Here is a 27,547-nt window from a genome sequence, read left to right as displayed (position 1 = left end):
TCTAGTCCTGTGATAATGATAGTTTTTAGCGGTAAACTTTTAGCTAAAGCTGACGGCAATTTACCTATTTGGAATCATGTTACTATTCCTGTTAGTGTACATATGCGTGCGCGAGTGTAGTATGCTTCGTATGGTATTTTTATCTGTTGTCTTATTATTTGTTTTGTCTTTTAATGTGCACCACACTGAAATTTCTCTGTATGAGATAATAAAGTATTCGTATTCGTATTCGTATTCGTACACTTTTTTGGGATTGACTTAATATGTTCACGAAAAGCAACGATTGGACAGGTTCAGCAGTGCATGCACAGGTCCCACTGTGCGGCAGACTGAAGTACTAAGTTGTTCCTGTAGACAGGTAACTTTACATATGCGAAGGATGGATGTCATGGCAACCTCAAAGCCCTCTTACACGTTACCTATAGCAACAATGGTTAAGATACTCTGAAACCGGGTTCAGTCATTGTTTTGCTCATGCGCTCTTTAGGCCTCGGCACAAAACTGAATGGTAGCCGACAACAACTTAGTATTCAAAGTCTTTGACAATAATAGCTGAATTTCCTAACACCATATTGATATTAAAAGCTTGACAAAGATAATCCGTGCATTCTGACTTGAAACCTTCCAAAAGAGAACAATCGTTATGACACTAATTCTCATCAAGTAGCGACCTCTTGGTTTTTGAAAAAAGACGAAAACCACTTTCTGTCTTTTTTGTAGACATTTGGTGTTTTTGTTTAGCTTAATTGTTCACCAACAATTGGGTGCCCAACAGAAAATATCGTTAGTTTTCATTAGATCTACACTGTAAGATGACCAATTGAAACACCGTAGTTGACAAATGACGCAATAACGTAACTAACTATCATATAACACTATCATATAACACATTTATACACAAAATCCACTCAGACTAGATCAACGAAATTTTACTAGCTTGCAAAACAATCACAAGCCTTACTGTGGTAATGATGTTTTTCTGCGCAGCAAGCTTAAAGGCACAGTAAGCCTCCCGTAAACCATCACAGACACTGTCAGGCTTTTACACACAGTACAAACACCCTTCCATTTGAACGCTCACCAAACGGGAACATCCTAGGTGCCCTTCGTCTCGGACACTTTTTGGACCGTGGTGCGTTTTGGCGCTAGACCTAACTTTTAAAATCTAAATAATAAATTGACAGCTTGTTACACAAACATTCTTAAATCATAAAAGAATTCTTTTTGAGTCACTTGAGAAAAAGTGACTCTATGTAATCGGTCAGTGTTAGTCTGTCCGGCCGGCCGTCCGGCCGGCCGTCCGTAGACACCACCTTAACGTTGGACTTTTCTCGGAAACTATCAAAGCGATCGGGCTCATATTTTGTTTAGTCGTGACCTCCAATGACCTCTACACTTTAACGATGGTTTCGTTGACCTTTGACCTTTTTCAAGGTCACAGGTCAGCGTCAAAGGAAAAATTAGACATTTTATATCTTTGACAAAGTTCATCGGATGTGATTGAAACTTTGTAGGATTATTCTTTACATCAAAGTATTTACATCTGTAGCCTTTTACGAACGTTATCAGAAAAACAAGGGAGATAACTAGCCTTTTCTGTTCGGCAACACACAACTTAACGTTGGGCTTTTCTCGGAAACTATAAAAGTGACCGGGCTCACATTTTATGTGAACGTGACTCATTGTGTTGTGAATAGCAATTTCTTCCTGTCCATCTGATGCCTCATATAATATTCAGAACTGCGAAAGTGACTCGATCGAGCGTTTGCTCTTCTTGTTTCATCAAGACAAGATCAGTACAATTCGAAGTTTTGAAAGTTTGAAAAAAGAAAAGCCCGGAAGCAGGGTCACGCAAGGTCGTGGTTCTCGTAGCAGATGACGGTTTATGCATATCGCCAGTTCCTCTCAACATTCAAAAGCCATCGCTAGAGTTCTTGTGAATCACAGCCGTTTGTTTCGTACATAGTGAGAGGTACATAAAACGTGCTATTGCAGATAAGCTCACATTGAGTCGCATTCAAATTACTAACTGACGACTACATTGTGAACAAGAGGCGAAGCCTTCAAGGCTCACGTAAGAAATCGACAAACAGTAACACAAGCTCAATCACTCCGTCACACATACACACACACTATAAGCATAGGTGACACGGTGCAAGAGTGCGAGACACTAGCGATATGGTCTCGACACATTACATAGAATATTATAAGATGTTTGGTGGCTTGTTGACAGACCAGCTTTTTTGTAGGTCCAAGGGGACCATATCGTCTTTTGTTTCATCTTTATCGACCAAGGCCGAAGGCCGCGGTTGATAAATATGAGACAAAAGGCGATATGCTCCCCGAGGACCAACAACAAAGTGCTGGTCTGACCACAAGCTACCAAACATCGTTTTTGTCATCATTTTGGTTGTGCAACAAAATGCACAATAACCCACAGGGAGACGAATTTTTAGAATCCAACTCCGGGCCACAAAGCATCGTCACAGTAGCACGAGATAACACGTCAAACTTGTATGTGCCGTCAAACGTAGCTTGTTGACGCTTTTCTTCCAGTCTGAAAATGTACAGAGCTGCGATCATACCTGTGAATTTAGTAAGTGTTGAGCATATTTCTTTTCTTTTAAGTGTTTATGACATTTCGTTGTGAATTTTGCGATTACAGAGATAAGTTGCAAATTGACCATGCGTCGCCGCGGTAATTATCAACATTGATTGGGTCTTTGAGAGTGAATGCTTACAATCGTTGTCCTCGGAAACACAAATCCAAAGCCACGATGGTTCCACACATCAAACAATCAGCCTGATTGGCTTTTACTTTGACAATCCACGTTTCACATGAAAGCTCAAACCCATTCACCACCTCGAGTTATTGCATGGGGAACATGAGATTTATTTACCAGGTGTTTGTGAATGAAAACTCGTGAAAATGATGACAAAGTAAGTTGTAACCACCCGAAATTGACTAGTCGGTTGGTTGAAGCGGGTAAGCCACTACAACCACCAGTCTTAGATATTATAGGGTTCAGGAGATAGAACTGCAAACCTTTCATGAACAGAGGCGGAAAGTTATCCAAACAATTGAACGCCATTTTCAGGAGAGCAGGGGCGGGAGGTGGTGGTGCTGGGGGACAAGGAGGTGGACTACGACAAGAACTTCAGGCTCTACCTCAACACCAAGCTCTCCAACCCCAAGTATGGACCCAACACCTTCGGCAAGGCCATGGTCATCAACTACACTGTCACACTCAAGGTCAGATTGTCCATTTGGCTGTGTGTCTATTTGTCTGTGTATTTATCTGTCTGCCTGTCTGTACGTCTGTCTGCCCAACCCCAAGTATGGCCCCAATATCTTTGGCAAGGCCACGGTCATCTGTAACACTCTAGGCCAGATCTAGTGGCGAGATGTTTGTGCGTCTGTTTGCCTGTCTAACTGTCTGTCCAACCCCAAGTATGGTTCAAACACCTTTGGCAAGGCCATGGCCATCAACTTAACTGACACGCCCATGATCAAAATATATGTGTGGGGGGGGGGGGGGGGGCGCTGGTTGGTTTGCTGTGTGTGAGCCATATCTGTTTTACTTTCTTCGCTATTGTCTTTCTGAAGTGTTTTCTAAATCGTGCTTTCTGATGCCAGGTATTTCTCGTTGGCCTTTCTTGTGCACACAATATTGGAATTACCGCCTGCCTATCTCACCAATTTCTCAATTTAAATATCGAACTGGAAATATTCTTACACTTTGTTTGTTGTACAGGGACTGGAAGACCAACTGCTGAGTGTCATCGTCAAGTATGAACGGAAGGAGCTTGAGGAGCAGAGAGAGAACCTTATCATGGAAACGAGGTGACCAACTGGATTCCTCTTCAATGTATTACGTCTGTTAAGCCTGATACTAGCTGGGCGAAGTCGACTTCACGAAACCCCCCTCATGATGCTCGCTGCACGAAGCTTTGGAATTGAATTTTAACTTAAAGAGATTCCAGGCTCAATGAAGGACAGCGTATAGGAAAAGTGAAGCTGGAACAGCAGTGGCGTTTTCTTCTATTATGTGACCCTCCACCACGGAATGGGTCGCATGTCACCTTTGCATGATTTTTGACTCACATGCGAAGCAAAAGTGAGTCTATTTACTCACCCGAGTCGTCCGTCCGTCCGTCCCCCCCGGCCGTCCGTCCGGCCGGCCGTCAAGAAAACTTTAACGTTGGATATTTCTTGGACACTATTCAGTCTATCAGTACCAAATTTGGCAAGATGGTGTATGATGACAAGGCCCCAAAAAACATACATAGCATCTTGACCTTGCTTCAAGGTCAAGGTCGCAGGGACCATAAATGTTGCCTAAAAAACAGCTATTTTTCACATTTTTGACTCACATGCGAAGCAAAAGTGAGTCTATGTACTCACCCGAGTCGTCCGTCCGTCCGTCCCCCCCCGTTCGTCCGGACGTCCGTCCGTCCGTCCGGAAAACTTTAACGTTGGATATTTCTTGGACACTATTCAGTCTATCAGTACCAAATTTGGCAAGATGGTGTATGATGACAAGGCCCCAAAAAACATACATAGCATCTTGACCTTGCTTCAAGGTCAAGGTCGCAGGGGCCATAAATGTTGTCTAAAAACAGCTATTTTTCCCATTTTTCCCATTTTCTCTGAAGTTTTTGAGGTTTAATACCTCACCTATATAGGATATATAGGGCAAAGTAAGCCCCATCTTTTGATACCAATTTGGTTTACCTTGCTTCAAGGTCAAGGTCACAGGAGCTCTTCAAAGTTGGATTGTATACATATTTTGAAGTGACCTTGACCCTGAACTATGGAAGATAACTGTTTCAAACTTAAAAATTATGTGGGGCACATGTTATGCTTTCATCATGAGACACATTTGGTCACATATGATCAAGGTCAAGGTCACTTTGACCCTGATGAAATGTGACCAAAATAAGGTAGTGAACCACTAAAAGTGACCATATCTCATGGTAGAAAGAGCCAATAAGCACCATTGTACTTCCTATGTCTTGAATTAACAGCTTTGTGTTGCATGACCTTGGATGACCTTGGGTCAAGGTCACATGTATTTTGGTAGGAAAAATGTGTAAAGCAGTTCTTAGTGTATGATGTCATTGCTAGGTTTAGTTATTTGACCTTGACCCTGAAGGTCAAGGTCATGTCAAGGTCAAGCATGTGAGTCGTATGGGCTTTGCCCTTTTTGTTCCCATTTTCTCTGAAGTTTTTGAGATTCAATACCTCACCTATATAGGATATATAGGGCAAAGTAAGCCCCATCTTTTGATACCAGTTTGGTTTACCTTGCTTCAAGGTCAAGGTCACAGGAGCTCTTCAAAGTTGGATTGTATACATATTTTGAAGTGACGTTGACCCTGAACTATGGAAGATAACTGTTTCAAACTTAAAAATTATGTGGGGCACATGTTATGCTTTCATCATGAGACACATTTGGTCACATATGATCAAGGTCAAGGTCAGTTTGACCCTTATGAAATGTGACCAAAATAAGGTAGTGAACCACTAAAAGTGACCATATCTCATGGTAGAAAGAGCCAATAAGCACCATTGTACTTCCTATGTCTTGAATTAACAGCTTTGTGTTGCATGACCTTGGATGACCTTGACCTTGGGTCAAGGTCACATGTATTTTGGTAGGAAAAATGTGTAAAGCAGCTCTTAGTGTATGATGTCATTGCTAGGTTTAGTTATTTGACCTTGACCCATAAGTAAATGTAAAAATATATAAAAACAAGAAGGGCAAAGCCCATACGACTAACATGCTTGACCTTGACATGACCTTGACCTTGACCCTGAAGGTCAAGGTCATGTCAAGGTCAAGCATGTTAGTCGTATGGGCTTTGTCCTTCTTGTTTTTATATTTTTTTACATTTACTTATGCTCTATCCAGGGGTGAAAACAGTTTTAGAAAAGAGCGAAAACTTTTCGAGTTATAAGCTTGTGACTAAGGTGATTCTCACACTGATACCTGACACCCCCCGTACTTATATTAGGCCTAGCGCAGAACCCCGCAATGCGACATCCGACTCATTCCGTGGTGAAGGGTCACATATATATACTTATACCGTGGCAGACACTTTCGTTATGAAAGAAACCCTTTGCTGTGTTTTGAAAGAGGGTATATGGCAGATCCATACGACAGGAGCATGACAAATATTAGTTTGATTATTAATACAATCGAACCTGTCCGTATATAACGACCACCCAAGGAATCGACATACAGTAGTCGTTATTGACAGGACAACTAGTCGGGGATCCTTAGGGGCCTACGTCTTTGTGGGTAGGTGGTTGTCATCGAGAGGTGGTCACGAAGGCAGGTTCGAATGTGGAAACTGTTGCACCTTTTGAATAAAAAGTGTACAAAAGCATAACGTCAGCGCATGCCGTGTCCACTGACAGTGAGAACAAGAAGCTGCTCAAAGACCTCGAGGACTCCTTGCTGAGAGAGCTGGCCACGTCCTCAGGCAACATGCTGGACAACGTCGAGCTCGTCGAGACGCTAGAAGAAACCAAGACCAAGGCCACAGAGGTAGATGACTTGATTGTAATCTGTAATATATACTTATATATCGTCAAACGGTCTCTGAGTATCGTTGTTTGAAGGAACCGTCTACCTTTTACTTGACACATTGTTAAAAATGGTTAAATTTGAATAGCTGTTTAAGCAGGTCTAGAACAAAACAGAGAATAGGAATGATGCTAAATCTGTCTCGCATGACCAATGGGTTCCCGAGACAAAAAACAACAATGGTTGCTTGCTTGGTTGTTATTCCGGACCGATGCGAGTTTATGGACTGTCTGTTTGCATGGCAGTAGCCATGCTCAAAACTAGTTTCGTTTCAGTCCATCACAATAAGACACAACAATAAACAAACAAGCTAACACTCCTTCACACAGGTGTCAGAGAAGCTACGGCTTGGGGCCAAGACGGCCATCGACATCGAACGCCTGCGGGACGGTTACAGACCGGCAGCCAAGCGTGGCGCCATCCTCTTCTTCGTTCTGGGTGACCTGTCAAGTGTGAACAGCATGTACCAGTACTCGCTGTCCGCCTACCTCGACGTCTTCAAGTACTCCCTCAAGAGGTCCCTGCCTGACTCCATCCTCTGTCAGCGTCTTAACAACATGATGGATACACTCACCTACAACGTCTACAAGTATGGCTGTACAGGTAAGAATGTGGGGAGGGGCGTTGTGTGTGCGTGGGCGAGTGCGGGATGTGTGCTTTTGGAAGAAAGACGGAGAGATACAAAAGAATCAAGACACGTGCAAGTGAAGGGGGGGGGGGGGGGGGGGTTCTTGCAGTTTGTACGATTTGAAATGAAATCGTCCTTGTAGCAGCTAGACAACATTTTGTTACATCCATTGCTCGCTTTTAAATCTAGGCATTTGTGTGTACGGACATTCCACTTATTTACCCCCACCGACTCCACAATTCGTTGACTGGTGGTGGTCTGCACAACGTTATTCGTAGTGACAGCTAGGTAACAAACTAACATACTGCCAGAAGTGCACATGAATTATCATTTTATCAAACATACATCATTCAAAAAAGATAGAACACAAAGAAAAATCTTAAGCAAATTTTAATGGCAAACGCCTTCTCCTTCTTCACATACACAGCACACTCAAGACTTCACCAATCAACCACTACACTCTTCACATACACAGCACACTCAAGACTTCACCAATCAACCACTACACTCTTCACATACACAGCACACTCAAGACTTCACCAATCAACCACTACACTCTTCACATACACAGCACACTCAAGACTTCACCAATCAACCACTACACTCTTCTCACACACGGCACACTCAAGACTTCACCAATCAACCACTACACTCTTCACACACACACACACACATCACACTCAAGACTTTACCAATCAACCACTACACTCTTCACACACACACAGCACACTCAAGACTTCACCAATCATCCAGTACACTCTTCACACACATAGCACACTCAAGACTTCACCAATCATCCACTACACTCTTCACACACACAGCACACTCAAGACTTCACCAATTAACCACTACACTCTTCACATACACAGCACACTCAAGACTTCACCAATCATCCACTACACTCTTCACACACACAGCACACTCAAGACTTCACCAATCATCCACTACACTCTTCACACACACAGCACACTCAAGACTTCACCAATCAACCACTACACTCTTCACATACACAGCACACTCAAGACTTCACCAATCATCCACTACACTCTTCACACACACAGCACACTCAAGACTTCACCAATCAACCACTACACTCTTCACACACACAGCACACTCAAGACTTCACCAATCATCCACTACACTCTTCACATACACAGCACACTCAAGACTTCACCAATCAACCACTACACTCTTCACACACATAGCACACTCAAGACTTCACCAATCATCCACTACACTCTTCACATACACAGCACACTCAAGACTTCACCAATCATCCACTACACTCTTCACACACACACACAGCACACTCAAGACTTCACCAATTAACCACTACACTCTTCACACACACACAGCACACTCAAGACTTCACCAATCATCCGCTACACTCTTCACACACACACAGCACACTCAAGACTTCACCAATTAACCACTACACTCTTCACATACACAGCACACTCAAGACTTCACCAATCATCCACTACACTCTTCACATACACAGCACACTCAAGACTTCACCAATCAACCACTACACTCTTCACACACACAGCACACTCAAGACTTCACCAATCATCTACTACACTCTTCACTTACACAGCTCACTCAAGACTTCACCAATCATCCACTACACTCTTCACATACACAGCACACTCAAGACTTCACCAATCAACCACTACACTCTTTACACACACGGCACACTCAAGACTTCACCAATCATCCACTACACTCTTCACATACACAGCACACTCAAGACTTCACCAATCATCCATTACACTCTTCACATACACAGCACACTCAAGACTTCACCAATCAACCACTACACTCTTTACACACACGGCACACTCAAGACTTCACCAATCATCCACTACACTCTTCACATACACAGCACACTCAAGACTTCACCAATCATCCACTACACTCTTCACATACACAGCACACTCAAGACTTCACCAATCAACCACTACACTCTTTACACACACGGCACACTCAAGACTTCACCAATCATCCACTACACTCTTCACATACACAGCACACTCAAGACTTCACCAATCATCCATTACACTCTTCACATACACAGCACACTCAAGACTTCACCAATCAACCACTACACTCTTCACATACACAGCACACTCAAGACTTCACCAATCATCCACTACACTCTTCACACACACACACACACACACACACACACACACACACACACACACACACACACACAGCACACTCAAGACTTCACCAATCAACCACTACACTCTTCCTAACACCCATCAAGCAGGGGGTAAAATAACCATAACATAAAAATCAGAACTTGACTAAATGTAAAAAATAAATGCACAAGGGAAGTGATCGGCAGTCACAAGTCACGTGACTGCAGAAAACTAAAGGGAACTCACTTCAATCATTTTTGATGGTTACTATTAAAGGCACAGTAAGCCTCCCGTAAACCATCACAGAGCTCCCCGAGCGTCTACATATAGTACAAGCATACTTCCATTTGAACGCTCATCGAACGGGAACATCCTGGCTGCTTTCTGTCGAGCATGAGAAATTTTCAAAGAATGTATTTTCGTGGACTTGGCCTCAACAGCAATGGCGCCTCGTTTTGGTGCTGGAGGGCTGTTATGAATACCGGAATTCACGCCCGGACAGTAAGCCTCCCCTAAACCATCACAGATACTGTCAGGCTTTTACACACAGTACAAACACCCTTCCATTTGAACGCTCACCAAACGGGAACATCCTAGGTGCCCTACGTAAAGAGCGAGCAATTTTTAAAGAATTAATTTTGCAGATTGTCTCGAACACTTTTTGGACCCATCCTGAACTCAGGTCAAACATGAGTTACTTCCCTTCGGGTCTCATTCTATCGATGTAAACTGGCGATAGCCGTGAATCGATGATTATCAAAATGTTTTTGGACCGTGGTGCGTTTTTGCGCTAGACCTAACTTTTAAAATCTAAATAATAAATTGACAGCTTGTTACACAAACATTCTTTAATCATTAAAGAATTCTTTTTTCATCAAGACAAGATCAGTACAATTCGAAGTTGTGAAAGTTTGAAAAAAGAAAAGCCCGGAAGCAGGGTCACGCAAGGGTCGTAGCAGACGACTCCGGTTTATCAGTGCATATCGCCGTTCCTCTCAACAGTCAAAAGCCATCGCTAGAGTTCTTGTGAACCACAGCCGTTTGTTTCGTGCATAAAAACGTGCTATTGTAAATAGTCGCATTCAAATAACTAACTGACGACTACATTGTGAACAAGAGGCGAAGCCTTCAAGGCTCACGTAAGAAATCGACAAACAGTAACACAAACTCAATCACTCCGTCACACATACACACACACACACACACACACACACACACACACACACACACACACACACACACACACACACACACACACACACACACACAGTAAGCATAGGTGAAACTGTGCAAGAAAGCGAGACACTAGTCTCGGCCCGCTCACAATAACAATGACCGAGACTTTCAGTAATTCCTTCGCGTGACGTCTAACCCTCTTACGTCATAATGTGACGTCTTCAAATGTTAAAGTTTCTATCACACACGTCAAACACTTTTGACCGAGACGTAATCTTCTTATGCGAGCTTTATCCATAGACTCGGAAATGTTAAAGTTTCTATCACACACGCACGCACGCACGCACGCACGCACAGACAGACAAAAGTTAGCATCGCATAGGCTACACTTACGTGAGCCAAAAAGGGAAACTGGATCACACGGGTTCACGATGGCTCAGGGGTAAGATAAACCACGCAAAAATAAATTCTTTGAACATTGCTCGCTCTTTACGTAGGGCACCTAGGATGTTCCCGTTTGGTGAGCGTTCAAATGGAAGGGTGTTTGTACTGTGTGTAAAAGCCTGACAGTATCTGTGATGGTTTACGGGAGGCTTACTGTGCCTTTAATCATGGTGGATCTGTTGGTAGGAATCTTCGAGATGCACAAGCTGCTGTTCTCGTTCCAAATCACGATCAAGCTGCAGCAGGACGAGGAAAATGTCACGCAGGAGGAGCTAGACTTCTTCATCAAGGTCGGCGTTGCCTTTATTTTTTTATTTTTTATTTATTCTTTTTTTTCTTTCTGTCCCGGTTGGTTTTTTGACTCACATGCGAAGCAAAAGTGAGTCTATGTACTCACCCGAGTCGGACGTCCGTCCGTCCGGAAAACTTTAACGTTGGATATTTCTTGGACACTATTCAGTCTATCAGTACCAAATTTGGCAAGATGGTGTATGATGACAAGGCCCCAAAAAACATACATAGCATCTTGACCTTGCTTCAAGGTCAAGGTCGCAGGTGCCATAAATGTTGCCTAAAAAACAGCTATTTTTCACATTTTTCCCATTTTCTCTGAAGTTTTTGAGATTCAATACCTCACCTATATATGATATATAGGGCAAAGTAAGCCCCATCTTTTGATACCAGTTTGGTTTACCTTGCTTCAAGGTCAAGGTCACAGGAGCTCTTCAAAGTTGGATTGTATACATATTTTGAAGTGACCTTGACCCTGAACTATGGAAGATAACTGTTTCAAACTTAACAATTATGTGGGGCACATGTTATGCTTTCATCATGAGACACATTTGGTCACATATGATCAAGGTCAAGGTCACTTTGACCCTTATGAAATGTGACCAAAATAAGGTAGTGAACCACTAAAAGTGACCATATCTCATGGTAGAAAGAGCCAATAAGCACCATTGTACTTCCTATGTCTTGAATTAACAGCTTTGTGTTGCATGACCTTGGATGACCTTGACCTTGGGTCAAGGTCACATGTATTTTGGTAGGAAAAATGTGTAAAGCAGTTCTTAGTGTATGATGTCATTGCTAGGTTTAGTTATTTGACCTTGATCCTGAAGGTCAAGGTCATGTAAAGGTCAAGGTCAAGCATGTGAGTCGTATGGGCTTTGCCCTTCTTGTTTGTTTTTGTGTACAGTTTTTGTTTCCAATGTATTCAAGAAGATTGAAGGAAAATGCAAACATTGAAATGCAAACGTTAGATTTCGCATGAAAAATTTTGTTCAGCGGCTACTTTAGGGTAAACCTACTGTCAGATGTTTGAAGAGAGAGAGAGAGAGAGAGAGAGAGAGAGAGAGAGAGAGAGAGAGGGGGGGAGAGAGAGAGAGAGGGGGGAGAGAGAGAGAGGGGAGAGAGAGAGAGAGAGAGGGGGGGGGGAGAGAGAGAGATAGAGGGGGGGGGGGGGGGGAGAGAGAAAGAGACAGTGAGAGAGAGAGACAGAGTGAGAGTGAGAAAGAGAAGGAGAGTGCGCAAATCATGTTTGATATTTTTTTTTCCCGTTACTTCTTCTTCTTCTTCATCTTCATTCATGGGCTAAAACTCCCACATTTACTCATGCATTTGTTGTTGTTTGTTTGCTTAACGCCCAGCCGACCACGAAGGGCCATATCAGGGCGGTGCTGCTTTGACATATAACGTGCGCCACACACAAGACAAAAGTCACAGCACAGGCTTCATGTCTCACCCAGTCACATTATTCTGACACCGGACCAACCAGTCCTAGCACTAACCCCATAATGCCAGACGCCAGGCGGAGCAGCCACTAGATTGCCAATTTTAAAGTCTTAGGTATGACCCGGCCGGGCCGGGGTTCGAACCCACGACCTCCCGATCACGGGGCGGACGCCTTACCACTAGGCCAACCGTGCCGGTCACTCATGCATTTGCACGAGTGAGTTACTAAACGTGATTATATTGTCCTATAAGGTGATTGACTGCGTCTTTGTTACTTTTGACGGGCTGATAAAAATGCCAGGGTTGTCACTTCCATGCTTGTTATGTCCTTCCCACAGGGTGCCATCTCCCTAGAGAAGAGCAAGCGACAGAAGCCGTTCGAGGCACTGCCTGACGAGGGCTGGGAGGACTGCCTGCGCCTGGGGGAGACCTTCCCTGTCTTCTCCGCGCTGCTCAGTGACTTTGAGAGGAATGCAGAGACCTGGAAAGACGTGAGTGGCAATAGTGGCAATTTTACCCCGCCATTTAGGCAGCCATACGCCGCTTTCGGAGGAAGCATGCTGGGTATTTGTGTGTTTCTATAACCCACCGAACTCTGACATGGATTACAGGATCTTTTCCGTGCGCACGTGGTCTTGTGCTTGCGTGTGCACACAAAGGAGGATAACGCACTAGCAGGTCTGCACATAAACTGACCTGGGAGATCGGAAAAATCTGAGAAAAAAAGAAAGAAAGAGGGGAAAAAAGGGCATGCAACCGAGGTCAAAAAAAGAAAAAACCAAACGGAGCTGAATTTTCACTGTGACACTATGTACATCTCGCCTCACTTTTATGGAATAAAATTTGATTTTGTTTTTGTTTGTTTTGTTTTAGGGTGGGGGGCGGAAACAGTTATAAACCAGCTGTCACCGCATTATTCAAATTCGTAAGAAATACTAAAACAAAAATGTCTGAATAATTCTGACGCCTCATCACAAACAGGTAGTAAGTATCATCATACGTAGGATGTGAAGAGAATTCTTGAATGATCAATGGACACGGAGTTTCTCCCTTACGTCTGTTATTCCATTGTTTAATATTCAAGTAAAAAATATAAAACTGGTCGTCCGTTCTGTTTGGGGGTTACCCGCAGTGGTTTGACCACGACACCCCAGAGTCCGAGCCGCTGCCCATGCAGTACGATGAGACACTGACCAGTTTCCAACGCCTCATGCTCATCCGCTGTTTTCGTGTGGACCGCATCTACCGCGCCGTCATGGACTACGTCACTGAAGTCCAAAGCGAGAAATACGTCACTCCGCCCATCTTGAGCTATGACTCGGTGTTTGACCAGAGCACGCCTATGACCCCCGTGGTCTTCATTCTCAGTCCTGGCTCTGACCCGGCCTCTGATCTCATGAAGCTTGCCGAGAGGATCGGCTTCCAGCACTCCAAGATCAAGTACCTGTCCATGGGCCAGGGGCAGGAGAAGGTAGAGACGGATTTTGTTTGTTTCAGCGCATGATTACCCTACATTTAAGCCTCCGCCTCCGCCATTATAGTCAGAATACTTTTTTGTTGTTGTTTGTTTGCTTAACGCCCAGCCGACCACGAAGGGCCATATCAGGGCGGTGCTGCTTTGACATATAACGTGCGCCACACACAAGACAGAAGTCGCAGCACAGGCTTCATGTCTCACCCAGTCACATTATTCTGACACCGGACCAACCAGTCCTAGCACTAACCCCATAATGCCAGACGCCAGGCGGAGCAGCCACTAGATTGCCAATTTTAAAGTCTTAGGTATGACCCGGCCGGGATTCGAACCCACGACCTCCCGATCACGGGGCGGACGCCTTACCACTAGGCCAACCGTGCCGGTAGTCAGAATACACCTAATGGTATTTTGATTGACCTTTTAAAATCGTCATATTTGTGATTTAAGGGAACATTTTCTCTAAGTGCACAAAGTTTATGACATCTTTTTGAACGGCTCTGAAATCAAACCTCTTAAGACAGGTGTCGCAAAAAAGCATCTTCTATCTTTACCGTCAAAATATATCTATAGCCCTACTGTTGCTGAAGGTGTATATCCAGCGTGGTCAGTGTAAGAAGCTGATATCTATCAATCCTCTCACGACACTCTTCGCAGCCAATAGGACAGTTATTGCATGGGTTTGCGCAGGTCAAAGACCACTGATAACACTTGTCGGATTCCTCTGCAATAAAATGACATTTGAGGTGGCCCTGCTGTTGCTGGAAGTGGCATTGCACCCAGCGAGGCCAGTGGCTGATGCTGAATTGCATAGTCCATCATTTGGACACTATATTAAGCAGCTAGTGTTAATATAAAACTCATTCTCATTGCGACATGTTGCCTTGAGTATCAGGTATTGTCCGGTTATTAACTTATTGACCCAACCATTTCAGGTGGCCGAGCTATTGCTAGAAGTAGCCATCCAACGAGACCAGTGGCTAATGCTGAGATTGATGATAGTCCATCCTTTGGACACTATTAACAGCCGATGTTAATAAAAGACTGTCAATGCATCGTGTTCGCATGACCAGTGTCAAGTATTGTCAGGTCTTTTAGCTTTACAACACAATGACCCAACCGTTCCAGGTGGCCCTGATGTTGCTGGATGTTGCCATCCAGCGAGGTCATTGGCTGATGCTAAGATTGATAGTCCATCATGTGGACACTATTTGGACCAAGTGTTACTATTGAACAGTCATTGCATGGGTGTTCCCAGGGCGAGTATCACTGATAGCATCCAACCATTTCTGGTGGCCCTGCTGTTGCTGGAGGTTGCCATCCAGCGAGGTCATTGGCTGATGCTTAGATTGATAGTCCAGCAAGTGTTAATACAGGACGTACAGTCATGTCATGGGTGTTCCCAGGGCGAGTATCACTGATAGCGTCCAACCATTTTAGGTGGCCCTGCTGTTGCTAGAAGTGGCCATCCAGCGAGGTCAGTGGCTGATGCTGCAGAACTGCCACCTGCTGGTGTACTGGCTGAGGGAGCTGGAGAAACAGCTGGAGAAGCTCCACAAGCCTCACCCTGACTTCAGGCTCTGGCTCACCACGGAACCTACTCCCAGTTTCCCCATTGGTATTCTGCAGCGGTGCCTTAAGGTGGGTTCTTGTGCTGTATACGCGTGGGATGCTTGTGGAGTCATTTGTGCTTTTTACTGTGATTTTGGTACTGTTTGTCTTCAGTCCGTTCTTCGAAAATGCCTAGGCGCGCGCGTGTGTGTATATATATATATATATATATATATGTGTGTGTGTGTGTGTGTGTGTGTGTGTGTGTGTGTGTGTGTGTGTGTGTGTGTGTGTGTGTGTCCTGTTAGTGTCAGTATGCCCGTCCGAATTTGTCTTCTCGATGTCAGTATTTGTATAACTTTTCATAGATCCGTCATGTCATCCATATTCATCTGTTATTACTGATTCCACACCATTGCTGATTGCAAAGTCTTGAGATAAAATAACCCTTGAGAACAAAAAGCGAGAAGGGAGAGCGTCTGGTAGAAACGTGTTGCTTGCAATATTGTTTGTGTAAATATAAGATTGTCAGCGATATAAAAACGTGTGTGAAATCCATGTATTTTTTTTTAAATTTCTGCGTTCATGGGCTGAAACTCCCACGTACACTGTTAACTGTATATAAATAACACACACTTCTTCCAGTTTGCATCTTGTCGGAATTGTCAGATATCTCTATAGCGTAACCCCCGCCTTGTTCTTATTACAGGTAGTGACAGAGCCCCCCAACGGGCTGAAGCTGAACCTGCGCTCCACCTACCTGAAGACCCCAGAGAGCTCCTTGATGGAGTGCATCCACAAGTCCTTCACCTCCCTGGTCTTCGTGCTCGCCTTCTTCCACGCTGTGGTCCAGGAGCGCCGCAAGTACGGCAAGATCGGCTGGAACGTGCCCTACGACTTCAACGAGTCCGACTTCCGCGTGTGCATGCAGATCCTTAACACCTACCTAACCAAGGCCGAGCAGCAGGGGGACGAGCTCATCCCTTGGAACAGCCTGAAGTATCTCATCGGCGAGGTCAGTTTTACGGTTCAGTTCAGTTCGGTACAGTACAGTACAGTACTGTACAGTACAGTACAGTACAGTACAGTACAGTACAGTACAGTACAGTACAATGCACTACGATACACTACACTACACTAGACTACACTACGCTACGCTACACTACCCTACACTATGCAACACAACACTACACTACAATACACTACACTACATTACGCTACACTACAATACAAGCCAATGCAGTTCAATTCAATGCAATACGTAGAGGTTACATGCCGAGTCTCAGTGATTATCAAAAATAATGGTCGAAGTTAGCGGATCATGAAAAATGCGAGCTTTAGCGAGCTTTTTCATGACCGCGAACTGAGACCATTATTTTTGATAATCACTGAGACGAGGTGTGTAACCTCTTTATTCCTCCTTTCTTCAGTTATTCAAAGAAAAGAGGAGTTTTTTTGCGAAAGTTTGATCGAATCCTATTCTCTCAACCAGTCAACCTGCGCAGGCGATCGATTAATGCGCGGTTGTATAGTTCCGTGCAAATCATTCCATTCTGTTAACACTTCTTGTCAGTTTTCCTATTTTAGGCTAAAATCAAGTACACAGATATGCTGTTATTCTGCTGTGGCGGCAAAGGCAGATATTGTGTGTTCTGTATATGTTTTGGTATCGCTTAGGGTAATGTTTTTTCGTCAAATGGGACTAGCAGACGAACTTTTGCACCCGTGTTCCAACGTTAAAAACTGTATGAAGTTCAGTTTTCCGGGGAAAATAGTGTATGAAACCCCTTTATGTTGTTTAAATTGATGAGATGTGTGCATTTGGTTGCGTGTGATCTGTTTATTAAATGAAATATTGTTGAAAACTGACCGTCGGATTGCAGTCTGTTGTCGAAGGAACTGAGAGAAAAGAAGGGGAACTACTCTTGTCGCTAGACAAAGTATGAGTTACTTGCCTTGGGAAATTGCTTGTGATGAACGGCTTGAGCCACGGCAGATGAGATTCAGAAAACAACCGAACTCATGGATTTTATATGGAGATTCATGTGTTCAGGCCTGTAGTTGTTAATTTAAATGCGGTATGTTTGTATTGTTTGCTCCAGAGATGTATACTTCGTACATTAGAGCGTTCTGAACTTTTCAGTCGCAAAAAGTAGTTCCGAAACAGAACAACCTCTCAACCCATTGCACTATCGAGGATTCAGGCTGTTGCTGGGTCGTTATTTGTTTGGTTGCTGGGTCATTATCGAAAAATAACTACCCCTACAAGTTTACAGAGGTAAAGAAGCAGAGGGGGGAATAAAATACACTATGTCAACACAATACAATACAATTGAATACAAGGCTAATCAATACAGTACACTATTCAACAATATGCCACAACAGTAGTGTCTGATAATTTGCACAAGCATACACACACAGGTTGAGATAATAAAGTACATTTGATTTGATTTGATTTAATATAGCCAATCATTCTACCTGCACATACAGGTAATGTACGGAGGGCGGGCTATCGATCTCTTTGACCGGCGCATCCTCAACACCTACATGGACGAGTACATGGGTGACTTCATCTTCGACACCTTCCAGCCCTTCCACTTCTACCACGACGACCACGTCGACTACTTCATCCCCGACCTCGCCAACATCAACCCAAACCACCCCAAGGAACTCTACATGGGTGGGTAACAAATAGCAAGAAAATATATATATTTTAAGTGTTAATCTAACATGTAAAGCTGATTTCTGTGTATGTGAGTTTGTGTGTTTGTGTGTTTGTGTGTGTGTGTGTGTGTGTGTGTGTGTGTGTGTGTGTGTGTGTGTGTGTGTGTGATAGAGACTGACAGAAGGAGATATGCACATAACACAGAAACGCACAGGCACATACACAAACGCACACGCACACACACACGCACACACATACACTCACACACATACACACACACACACACACACACACACACACACACACACACACACACACACACACACATATATATATATATATATATATATATATGCATCTGGACGTTTGCGAGATTGTGCGAGATTGTTTTTGTTTTACTGTCTGCCTTCCCTCCCCCCCCCCCCCCCCCGACCCCACCACCCCGCCACCCAACCAACCTCCCACTCCAATGTTCAAATAACTTAATCCCTAGTACACATCGATATGCACAGATTACATAGAAACGCTGCCTCTGGCGAACACACCCGAGGTTTTTGGCCTGCACCCTAACGCTGAGATCGGGTACTATACGTACGCCGCAAGAGACATGTGGAGCAACCTTGTGGAACTGCAGCCACAAACCGGGGAGACGGGCGGAGGCATCAGCAGGGATGAGTTCATAGACAAGGTAAGTATTCCTCCGTAATTGTCTAAAAAATAACCACACCAGACAAACAAATAAGGCAAAGAAACAAATTAGACCAGGGAGACAAGCGGAGGCATCAGCAGGGATGAGTTCATAGACAAGGTAAATATTCCTCCTTAATTGTTTATTAAAAAAAAAAGGCACCAGACAAAAATTAAGGAAAAGACAACTATCAATGTTGTCGTTTCGATGAACGCCTAGTTTGAACTTGGGATTGTATTCTTTTCTGTTACATTTGAAATTACGTCACGAATTGTTGAGTGTCTGAAACATACAATAAACGTTATTTGCATATTTGACCAAAGTATAATATTTAATATGTTCAACAGATCAAGACAGCCATTGTTCCCGGTGTGAACCATGACCGTCGAGATCTGCGTCAAAAAGTCATTTTTGGTCAAAAATACAAATCACATTTATGTATCGATCAGTCAGAATTCCTTTTATTTTGTTCGATTTAATCCACACAAACATGCACTCTTTTGCAGTCTCGGCTTGCCGCCGAAATAAGAGTTTTAGTCGGCTTCTGACGTCACATGGCTCAAAGAAGAGAAATATAATGGTCAATCGATACAATTATAATTTATTTTGTCCTTAAATCCAAAAACAAATAGACTGCCAACGTTCCTAAATTCAGAATCAATAAATAAGAAAGGTATGTTGTTGGAACGTTTCATTATTGACAAAACGTAACGTTTTGTTTTGTCAATAATGAAACGTTCCAACAACATACCTTTCTTGTTTTTTTGAGTCACTTGAGAAAATGTGACTCTATGTAATCGGTCAGTGTTAGTCTGTCCGGCCGGCCGTCCGGCCAGCTGTCCGGCCGGCCGGCCGGCCGTCCGTAGACACCACCTTAACGTTGGACTTTTCTCGGAAACTGTCAAAGCGATCGGGCTCATATTTTGTTTAGTCGTGACCTCCAATGACCTCTACACTTTAACGATAGTTTCGTTGACCTTTGACCTTTTTCAAGGTCACAGGTCAGCGTCAAAGGAAAAATTAGACATTTTATATCTTTGACAAAGTTCATCGGATGTGATTGAAACTTTGTAGGATTATTCTTTACATCAAAGTATTTACATCTGTAGCCTTTTACGAACGTTATCAGAAAAACAAGGGAGATAACTAGCCTTTTCTGTTCGGCAACACACAACTTAACGTTGGGCTTTTCTCGGAAACTATAAAAGTGACCGGGCTCAAATTTTATGTGAACGTGACTCATTGTGTTGTGAATAGCAATTTCTTCCTGTCCATCTGATGCCTCATATAATATTCAGAACTGCGAAAGTGACTCGATCGAGCGTTTGCTCTTCTTGTTTTAATGTATTTTGTCCTTGTTCAGATTGCCACAGACATCCTGAACAAGCTGCCGGCAGTGTTCGAGATGGACAAGATCCGCAAGAAGCTGGGCGTGGACATCTCCCCCACCACAGTGGTGTTGCTGCAGGAGCTGGAGCGCTTCAACAAGCTCATCGTCAGGATGGGCAGCTCGCTCGCCACGCTCAAACGGGTCAGTGTTTACTTCAAATTTTCTCTTTTTCTTTTTTTCTCTCATCGGAATGAGCTTATGTACATGTTGAAACAGTTTGCATTTCTTTCTTTTTCTTGTATTTCTTGTTTCATGTACCCCCTTGAGGTTTTTTAAATGCATTCTTTGCCTTGCCTTACCTTGCCTTGCCAGTTGAGCGTTGGTCGTTGAATACAACACGCCAACAGTACATTTCTACGTTCTACGATTACTTAAGGCGGTCCTTGATTGTGATTGTGGCCAAAGAGGATTTCACAAAGACTTCACAAAGACCTCACGAAGTTATGTTTTACTGAAGACTCAGTACTAACGCTTCGTGCGGCCAGCTTCGAGAAGTAAAGTTCGCGTAGTCGATTTCGCCCAGTTAATTTGAGGCTTTAGGCTTATCGCTGTCCCTGAAAATGGAAGCTCAAATGGGCGATATTAGGCCCTGAGGGAAAAGGGCTAAGAGAACGAAATGCAAATGGTGTTGTCAGGTGATGGCTGTTTTGCGTGCATGCCAAGAGTGGACAGGTGGGGGGGGGGGGGGGGGGGCATACGAGATACATTCATTGTCAATCTTATTATCTGTTTAGTTTCCTACCTAAACTTTAGAAACTAAGAAGTTCCTTTAAACCAAATATACATGACATTACAAACGCTCCAGGACTTCCGAAATTGATTTCGCGAAGACTTTGCGAAGTAAAAATGCAGTGCCAAAGCTTCGTGCAACGAACTTCCTGACGTAGACTTTGCCCATTATTTTAATATCAGGCTTTAGGATTTAAACAAAATGCTTTTAATTTAAACATAAAAAATCTATTTTAGATATTTTCATGTGTCTTTACCCATGTCGGCTTCTTTGTAACTGAATTAGTCCTCAACCTTAACGTGACATTTGCAGGCGTTGGCAGGAGAGGTGGGGATGAGCAGTGAGCTGGATGACGTAGCCAAGAGTCTTTTTAATGGCCTCATCCCCTACATCTGGCGCCGTCTGGCCCCCGAGACGCTCAAGTCGCTCGGCAACTGGATGATCCACTTTGAGAGACGGTTCAAGCTCTACGATGGATGGGTGAGGTTCTTTTCTTCGTTTTCTCAGTTTATTGTATTACCTGCATGAGTATGTTGGTGTTGGAGAGCTGACTAAAAAAACGATGGTGCGAAGTGCACATTTTGCTGTCACTTGTTTAGCTATGGATTTGAATCATCATCATCGTTATCGTCGTCGTCTTCATCACAGCCATCAGCATCGTCATCATCACAGCCACCAGCGTCATCATCACAATCATCATCACCATCACCACCACCATGGTCATCATCATCATCATCATCATCATCATCATCATCATCATTATCGTCGTCGTCGTCGTCACCTGCACCACAACCACCATCCTCGTCGTCATCAACTTCAACTTCATCATCGTCGTCGTCGTCGTCATCATCAACATCATCAGCAGCATAATCATCAGTATCAGCATCAGCATATTCACCTACACCACAACCACCATCGTTCTAACTGTCTTACAGGTGACCGACGTTGAACCGTCAGTGATGTGGTTGTCGGGTCTGCACATCCCCGAGTCCTACCTGACGGCCCTCGTGCAGGCCACGTGCAGGATGAATGGCTGGCCGCTGGACAAGTCCACGCTCTACACCTCCGTCACCCAGTGGGCTGACCCCGAAGACGTCACGGAAGTGGCGTCACAAGGTAAAAATGACGTCACCTTGTGTGTGTGAGGATAGGGTTTTGGTGGAGTCGAGGTCATTTTATTGTGTGAGGGTAACCTCACTGGACTGTAAATCTTATCCAATCCAATCCAATCCAATCCATCCAAAACGAGTTGACCGTTCACATTAATTGACAACGTTTGTCTTGGCAACTTATCACCTACTTATCGCTGACAAAAGTCGTTTCAAAATCGGTTGAACATCGTCGAAGTAAACAGCACGTTAGATGGGTGAATCACAAAAAACACGAGTAATGTTGTAAAATGATGTATTTACGATTAAGGAGTGATGAATGTGCATATTTGCCTTCTCTAAGTCACACGCAGTGCGGAGTGTTGCTTCCCTTGTACATGAATGGAACAGCAAAGACATGTTTCAGTAAACACTTGCATGCCGACATTCTGGTTGAAACGCATTTTACAGTCAGTATTTCAAAGGACATTCCCCATCTACAGCGGCACTCTTGCACACCATTTACAAGCAATCACTTTTATTCGCTTCCTTTAAATATTGAGGAAACGGGAAGGGTTCCGTAACCTTGAAAGTGCCTTGTCGCCTCAAATATCTGTTGGTTGAGGATCTGCTTTCAGCCTGATATTAACTGGGCGAAGTCAGCTTCGCAAAGTCTACTTCAAAAACTCGCTACCCAAAGTTTTGACACTGCATTTTCCGTAAAAAGACTTTGAGAAGTCAACTTCGGGCTCATTTAAGGACAGCCTTTAGAGACTTTGTTCACGGTCTTACCTGAGTAGGACAGATAATGGTTTTGAGCATCGTCATGAACACGTGCATTGTGAGTAGGACAGATAATGGTTTTGAGCATCTTCATGAACACGTGCATTGTGTGCAGGGACGTTAATGGTTTTGAACATCTTCATGAACACGTGCATTGTGTGTAGGGACGTTAATGGCTTTGAACATCTTCATGAACACGTGCATTGTGTGTAGGGACGTTAATGGCTTTGAACATCTTCATGAACACGTGCATTGTGTGTAGGGACGTTAATGGCTTTGAACATCTTCATGAGCACGTGCATTGTGTGTAGGGACGTTAATGGCTTTGAACATCTTCATTGTTTGTTTGTTTGTTTGTTTGTTTGTTTATTTGTTGCTTAACGTCCAGCCGACTACGCAGAGCCATATCAGGACGAGGAAGGGGGGGGATGAAGGGGGCCACTTGTCAAGCGATTCCTGTTTACAAATGCACTAACCCATTACTTGTGTCCCAGCAGGCTTTAGTAAAACTAAATTAATACCTACTGGAAGATTACCAGTTTCCAGTATGTTAAAATAGGCTTAACCTATCTACTGCTGGACTTACATCAGAACACTAACAGATTAAACTATACATGAATCGCGAGACAAGCGGCAAGAGAAGAGATTTTTGGAAAAAATACAGGTGAATGAGCAAGAAGGCAGAAAAAAGAAAAGAATTCATGAAGAAAAAGAGAGCATGACAGGAAAGAGGAACCAAAAATCTACCTAACAGCAAACTAGAAAGCTCCTGCGGTTCCAAAAACAGGAGGGGCTTTTAATTTCATAACCGCAGTGCCCCACTGCGGGAAACATCTTCATGAGCACGTGCATTGTGTGTAGGGACGTTAATGGCTTTGAACATCTTCATGAACACGTGCATTGTGTGCAGGGACGTTAATGGTTTTGAACATCTTCATGAACACGTGCATTGTGTGTAGGGACGTTAATGGTTTTGAACATCTTCATGAACACGTGCATTGTGTGTAGGGACGTTAATGGTTTTGAACATCTTCATGAACACGTGCATTGTGTGTAGGGACGTTAATGGCTTTGAACATCTTCATGAACACGTGCATTGTGTGTAGGGACGTTAATGGCTTTGAACATCTTCATGAGCACGTGCATTGTGTGTAGGGACGTTAATGGCTTTGAACATCTTCATGAGCACGTGCATTGTGTGTAGGGACGTTAATGGCTTTGAACATCTTCATGAACACGTGTATTGTGTGCAGGGACGTTTGTTTGCGGCCTGTACCTGGAAGGGGCTGGGTGGGACGTGGAGAACAGCTGCCTCATCCGCCAGAGACCCAAGCAGCTCATCCAGGAGTTGCCCGTCCTCAAGATCATCCCCATTGAATCTCATCGCCTCAAACTGCAGGTAGGAAATCAAGCCTCAAATTAACTGGGCCAAGTTTACTCCGCGAAATCTGCTTCGCAAAGCTGGCTTCACGACGCTCTCTCTCTCTCTCTCTCTCTCTCTCTCTCTCTCTCTCTCTCTCTCTCTCTCTCTCTCTCTCTCTCTCTCTCTCTCTCTCTCCCCCCCCTTCCTCTCTCCCCCTTTCTCTCTTCCCCCCTCTCTCTCTCTTCCCCTCTCTCTTTCTCTCCTTTTCTCTCTTAGCCACACACACACACACACACACACAAACCACATACACACACACACACACACACACACTCACACACACACACACACACACACACACACACACACACACACACACACACACACACACACTCCAACCCAAAACACCTAACTTCCCTCCGTGTGTTATATGTGATTTCAGAACACTTTTCGCACACCAGTGTACACTACGTCACAGCGACGGAACGCTATGGGCGTGGGGCTGGTGTTTGAAGCCGACCTGTCCACTTCTGAACACATCAGCCACTGGGTGTTGCAGGGCGTCTGTCTCATCCTTAACACCGAATGATCACCTTGTTGAACACTTTGTTGGGCACAAATTGAACACTTTGTTAAACACTTTGTTGAACACCCTGTTGAACACTTTGTTGAACATTGGTTGAACACCTTTTTGGACGCTGAGTAAACATCTTGTTGAAAATATTGTGGAACACCATGTTGATTTTTCTTCATACTGGAACACATTGCCTACTGAGGCTCTTAGCTGTTTTATCCTTAACACCGACTTGATCCTTGTGGAACACTTTTTAGACACCTTGTTGTAAATATGTTTGAAACATTTGTTGAACACTGAGTGAACAGTTTTTTCAATGCTGACTGCCCCCTCCCTTCAGGTTGGATGCTGCAGTTCTCTGTCGTTCTCGACACCTATTCTTTGTGAGCAGATTGGATGCTGCCGTTATTATCTTTCGTTCTCGACACCTATTCGTTGTGTGCAGTTTGGATGCTGCAGTTGTTCTCTGTCGTTCTCGACACGTATTCGTTGTGAGCAGATTGGATGCTGCCGTTATTATCTTTCGTTCTCGACACCTATTCGTTGTGTGCAGTTTGGATGCTGCCGTTGTTCTCTGTCGTTCTCGACACCTATTCTTTGTGAGCAGATTGGATGCTGCAGTTATTATCTTTCGTTCTCGACACGTATTCGTTGTGTGCAGATTGGATGCTGCCGTTATTATCTTTCGTTCTCGACACCTATTCGTTGTGAGCAGTTTGGATGCTGCAGTTATTATCTTTCGTTCTCGACACGTATTCGTTGTGAGTAGATTGGATGCTGCAGTTAATATCTTTGGTTCTCGACACCTATTCGTTGTGAGCAGTTTGGATGCTGCAGTTATTATCTTTCGTTCTCGACACGTATTCGTTGTGAGCAGATTGGATGCTGCCGTTATTATCTTTTGTTCTCGACACCTATTCGTTGTGTGCAGTTTGGATGCTGCAGTTATTATCTTTCGTTCTCGACACGTATTCGTTGTGAGCAGTTTGGATGCTGCAGTTATTATTTTTCGTTCTCGACACCTATTCGTTGTGAGCAGTTTGGATGCTGCAGTTGTTCTCTGTCGTTCTCGACACGTATTCGTTGTGTGCAGTTTGGATGCTGCAGTTATTATCTTTCGTTCTCGACACCTATTCGTTGTGTGCAGTTTGGATGCTGCAGTTATTATCTTTCGTTCTCGACACCTATTCGTTGTGAGCAGTTTGGATGCTGCAGTTGTTCTCTGTCGTTCTCGACACGTATTCGTTGTGTGCAGTTTGGATGCTGCAGTTATTATCTTTCGTTCTCGACACGTATTCGTTGTGTGCAGTTTGGATGCTGCAGTTATTATCTTTCGTTCTCGACACGTATTCGTTGTGTGCTGTTTGGATGCTGCAGTACTGTTGTTCTCTGTCGTTCTCGACACGTATTTGTTGTGTGCAGTTTGGATGCTGCAGTTGTTCTCTGTCGTTCTCGACACGTATTCATTGTGTGCAGTTTGGATGCTGCAGTTGTTCTCTGTCGTTCTCGACACGTATTCGTTGTGTGCAGTTTGGATGCTGCAGTTGTTCTCGAAAATAGGACGAGTTGACTGTTAGTTTTGACGCGGACCGTACACCTGTTAGTTTTGACGCGGACCGTACACCTGTTAGTTTTGACGTGATCAGCACACTTGTGAGATTTGACGTAGACTGCACACCTGTTAGTTTTGACGTGAATAGCACACCTGTTAGTTTTGACGTGAACTGCACACTTGTTAGATTTGACGTGGGGTGCACACATGTAGGTTTTGACGTGGACTGCACACCTGTTATTTTTTGAGTCACTTGAGAAAAAGTGACTCTATGTAATCGGTCAGTGTTAGTCTGTCCGGCCGGCCGTCCGGCCGGCCGTCCGTAGACACCACCTTAACGTTGGACTTTTCTCGGAAACTATCAAAGCGATCGGGCTCATATTTTGTTTAGTCGTGACCTCCAATGACCTCTACACTTTAACGATGGTTTCGTTGACCTTTGACCTTTTTCAAGGTCACAGGTCAGCGTCAAAGGAAAAATTAGACATTTTATATCTTTGACAAAGTTCATCGGATGTGATTGAAACTTTGTAGGATTATTCTTTACATCAAAGTATTTACATCTGTAGCCTTTTACGAACGTTATCAGAAAAACAAGGGAGATAACTAGCCTTTTCTGTTCGGCAACACACAACTTAACGTTGGGCTTTTCTCGGAAACTATAAAAGTGACCGGGCTCAAATTTTATGTGAACGTGACTCATTGTGTTGTGAATAGCAATTTCTTCCTGTCCATCTGATGCCTCATATAATATTCAGAACTGCGAAAGTGACTCGATCGAGCGTTTGCTCTTCTTGTTTTGTTTGTTTTAATGGACAGTAACATTCTACGCAAGCGTGACGGGTTGTATTCGTTAATTGGTATTTAGAAAAGGGGTAGGCCGGGGAGGGTTGTTTTTATTCATTTGATTTTTATTTATTTATTTATTATTTTTACTTATTTGATGCGGTGATTATTATTTAGAAGG

General features: G+C 43.8%; 1 protein-coding gene across 1 annotated transcript in view; it reads left to right on the top strand.

The window, feature by feature from the left end:
• Positions 1-27,547, top strand: part of LOC138975684 (dynein axonemal heavy chain 10-like) — a 186,492-nt gene that overhangs the window by 158,830 nt on the left and 115 nt on the right. The window contains exons 65-80 of the mRNA XM_070348421.1: positions 3,099-3,253; positions 3,756-3,844; positions 6,425-6,554; positions 6,923-7,196; positions 11,175-11,278; positions 13,061-13,213; positions 13,855-14,193; positions 15,637-15,837; positions 16,457-16,762; positions 18,238-18,427; positions 18,925-19,100; positions 20,464-20,631; positions 21,533-21,700; positions 22,156-22,336; positions 24,345-24,490; positions 24,897-27,547. The exon at positions 24,897-27,547 is cut by the window's right edge and continues 115 nt beyond it. Coding sequence (XP_070204522.1) covers positions 3,099-3,253; positions 3,756-3,844; positions 6,425-6,554; positions 6,923-7,196; positions 11,175-11,278; positions 13,061-13,213; positions 13,855-14,193; positions 15,637-15,837; positions 16,457-16,762; positions 18,238-18,427; positions 18,925-19,100; positions 20,464-20,631; positions 21,533-21,700; positions 22,156-22,336; positions 24,345-24,490; positions 24,897-25,043 — 2,927 coding nt within the window. The 3' untranslated portion in view covers positions 25,044-27,547. The remainder of the gene's footprint in view (positions 1-3,098; positions 3,254-3,755; positions 3,845-6,424; positions 6,555-6,922; positions 7,197-11,174; positions 11,279-13,060; positions 13,214-13,854; positions 14,194-15,636; positions 15,838-16,456; positions 16,763-18,237; positions 18,428-18,924; positions 19,101-20,463; positions 20,632-21,532; positions 21,701-22,155; positions 22,337-24,344; positions 24,491-24,896) is intronic.

Source organism: Littorina saxatilis, linkage group LG9 (assembly GCF_037325665.1).
Source record: "Littorina saxatilis isolate snail1 linkage group LG9, US_GU_Lsax_2.0, whole genome shotgun sequence".
NCBI lineage: Eukaryota > Metazoa > Mollusca > Gastropoda > Littorinimorpha > Littorinidae > Littorina > Littorina saxatilis.
This window is presented reverse-complemented; position numbering and strand designations above follow the sequence as displayed.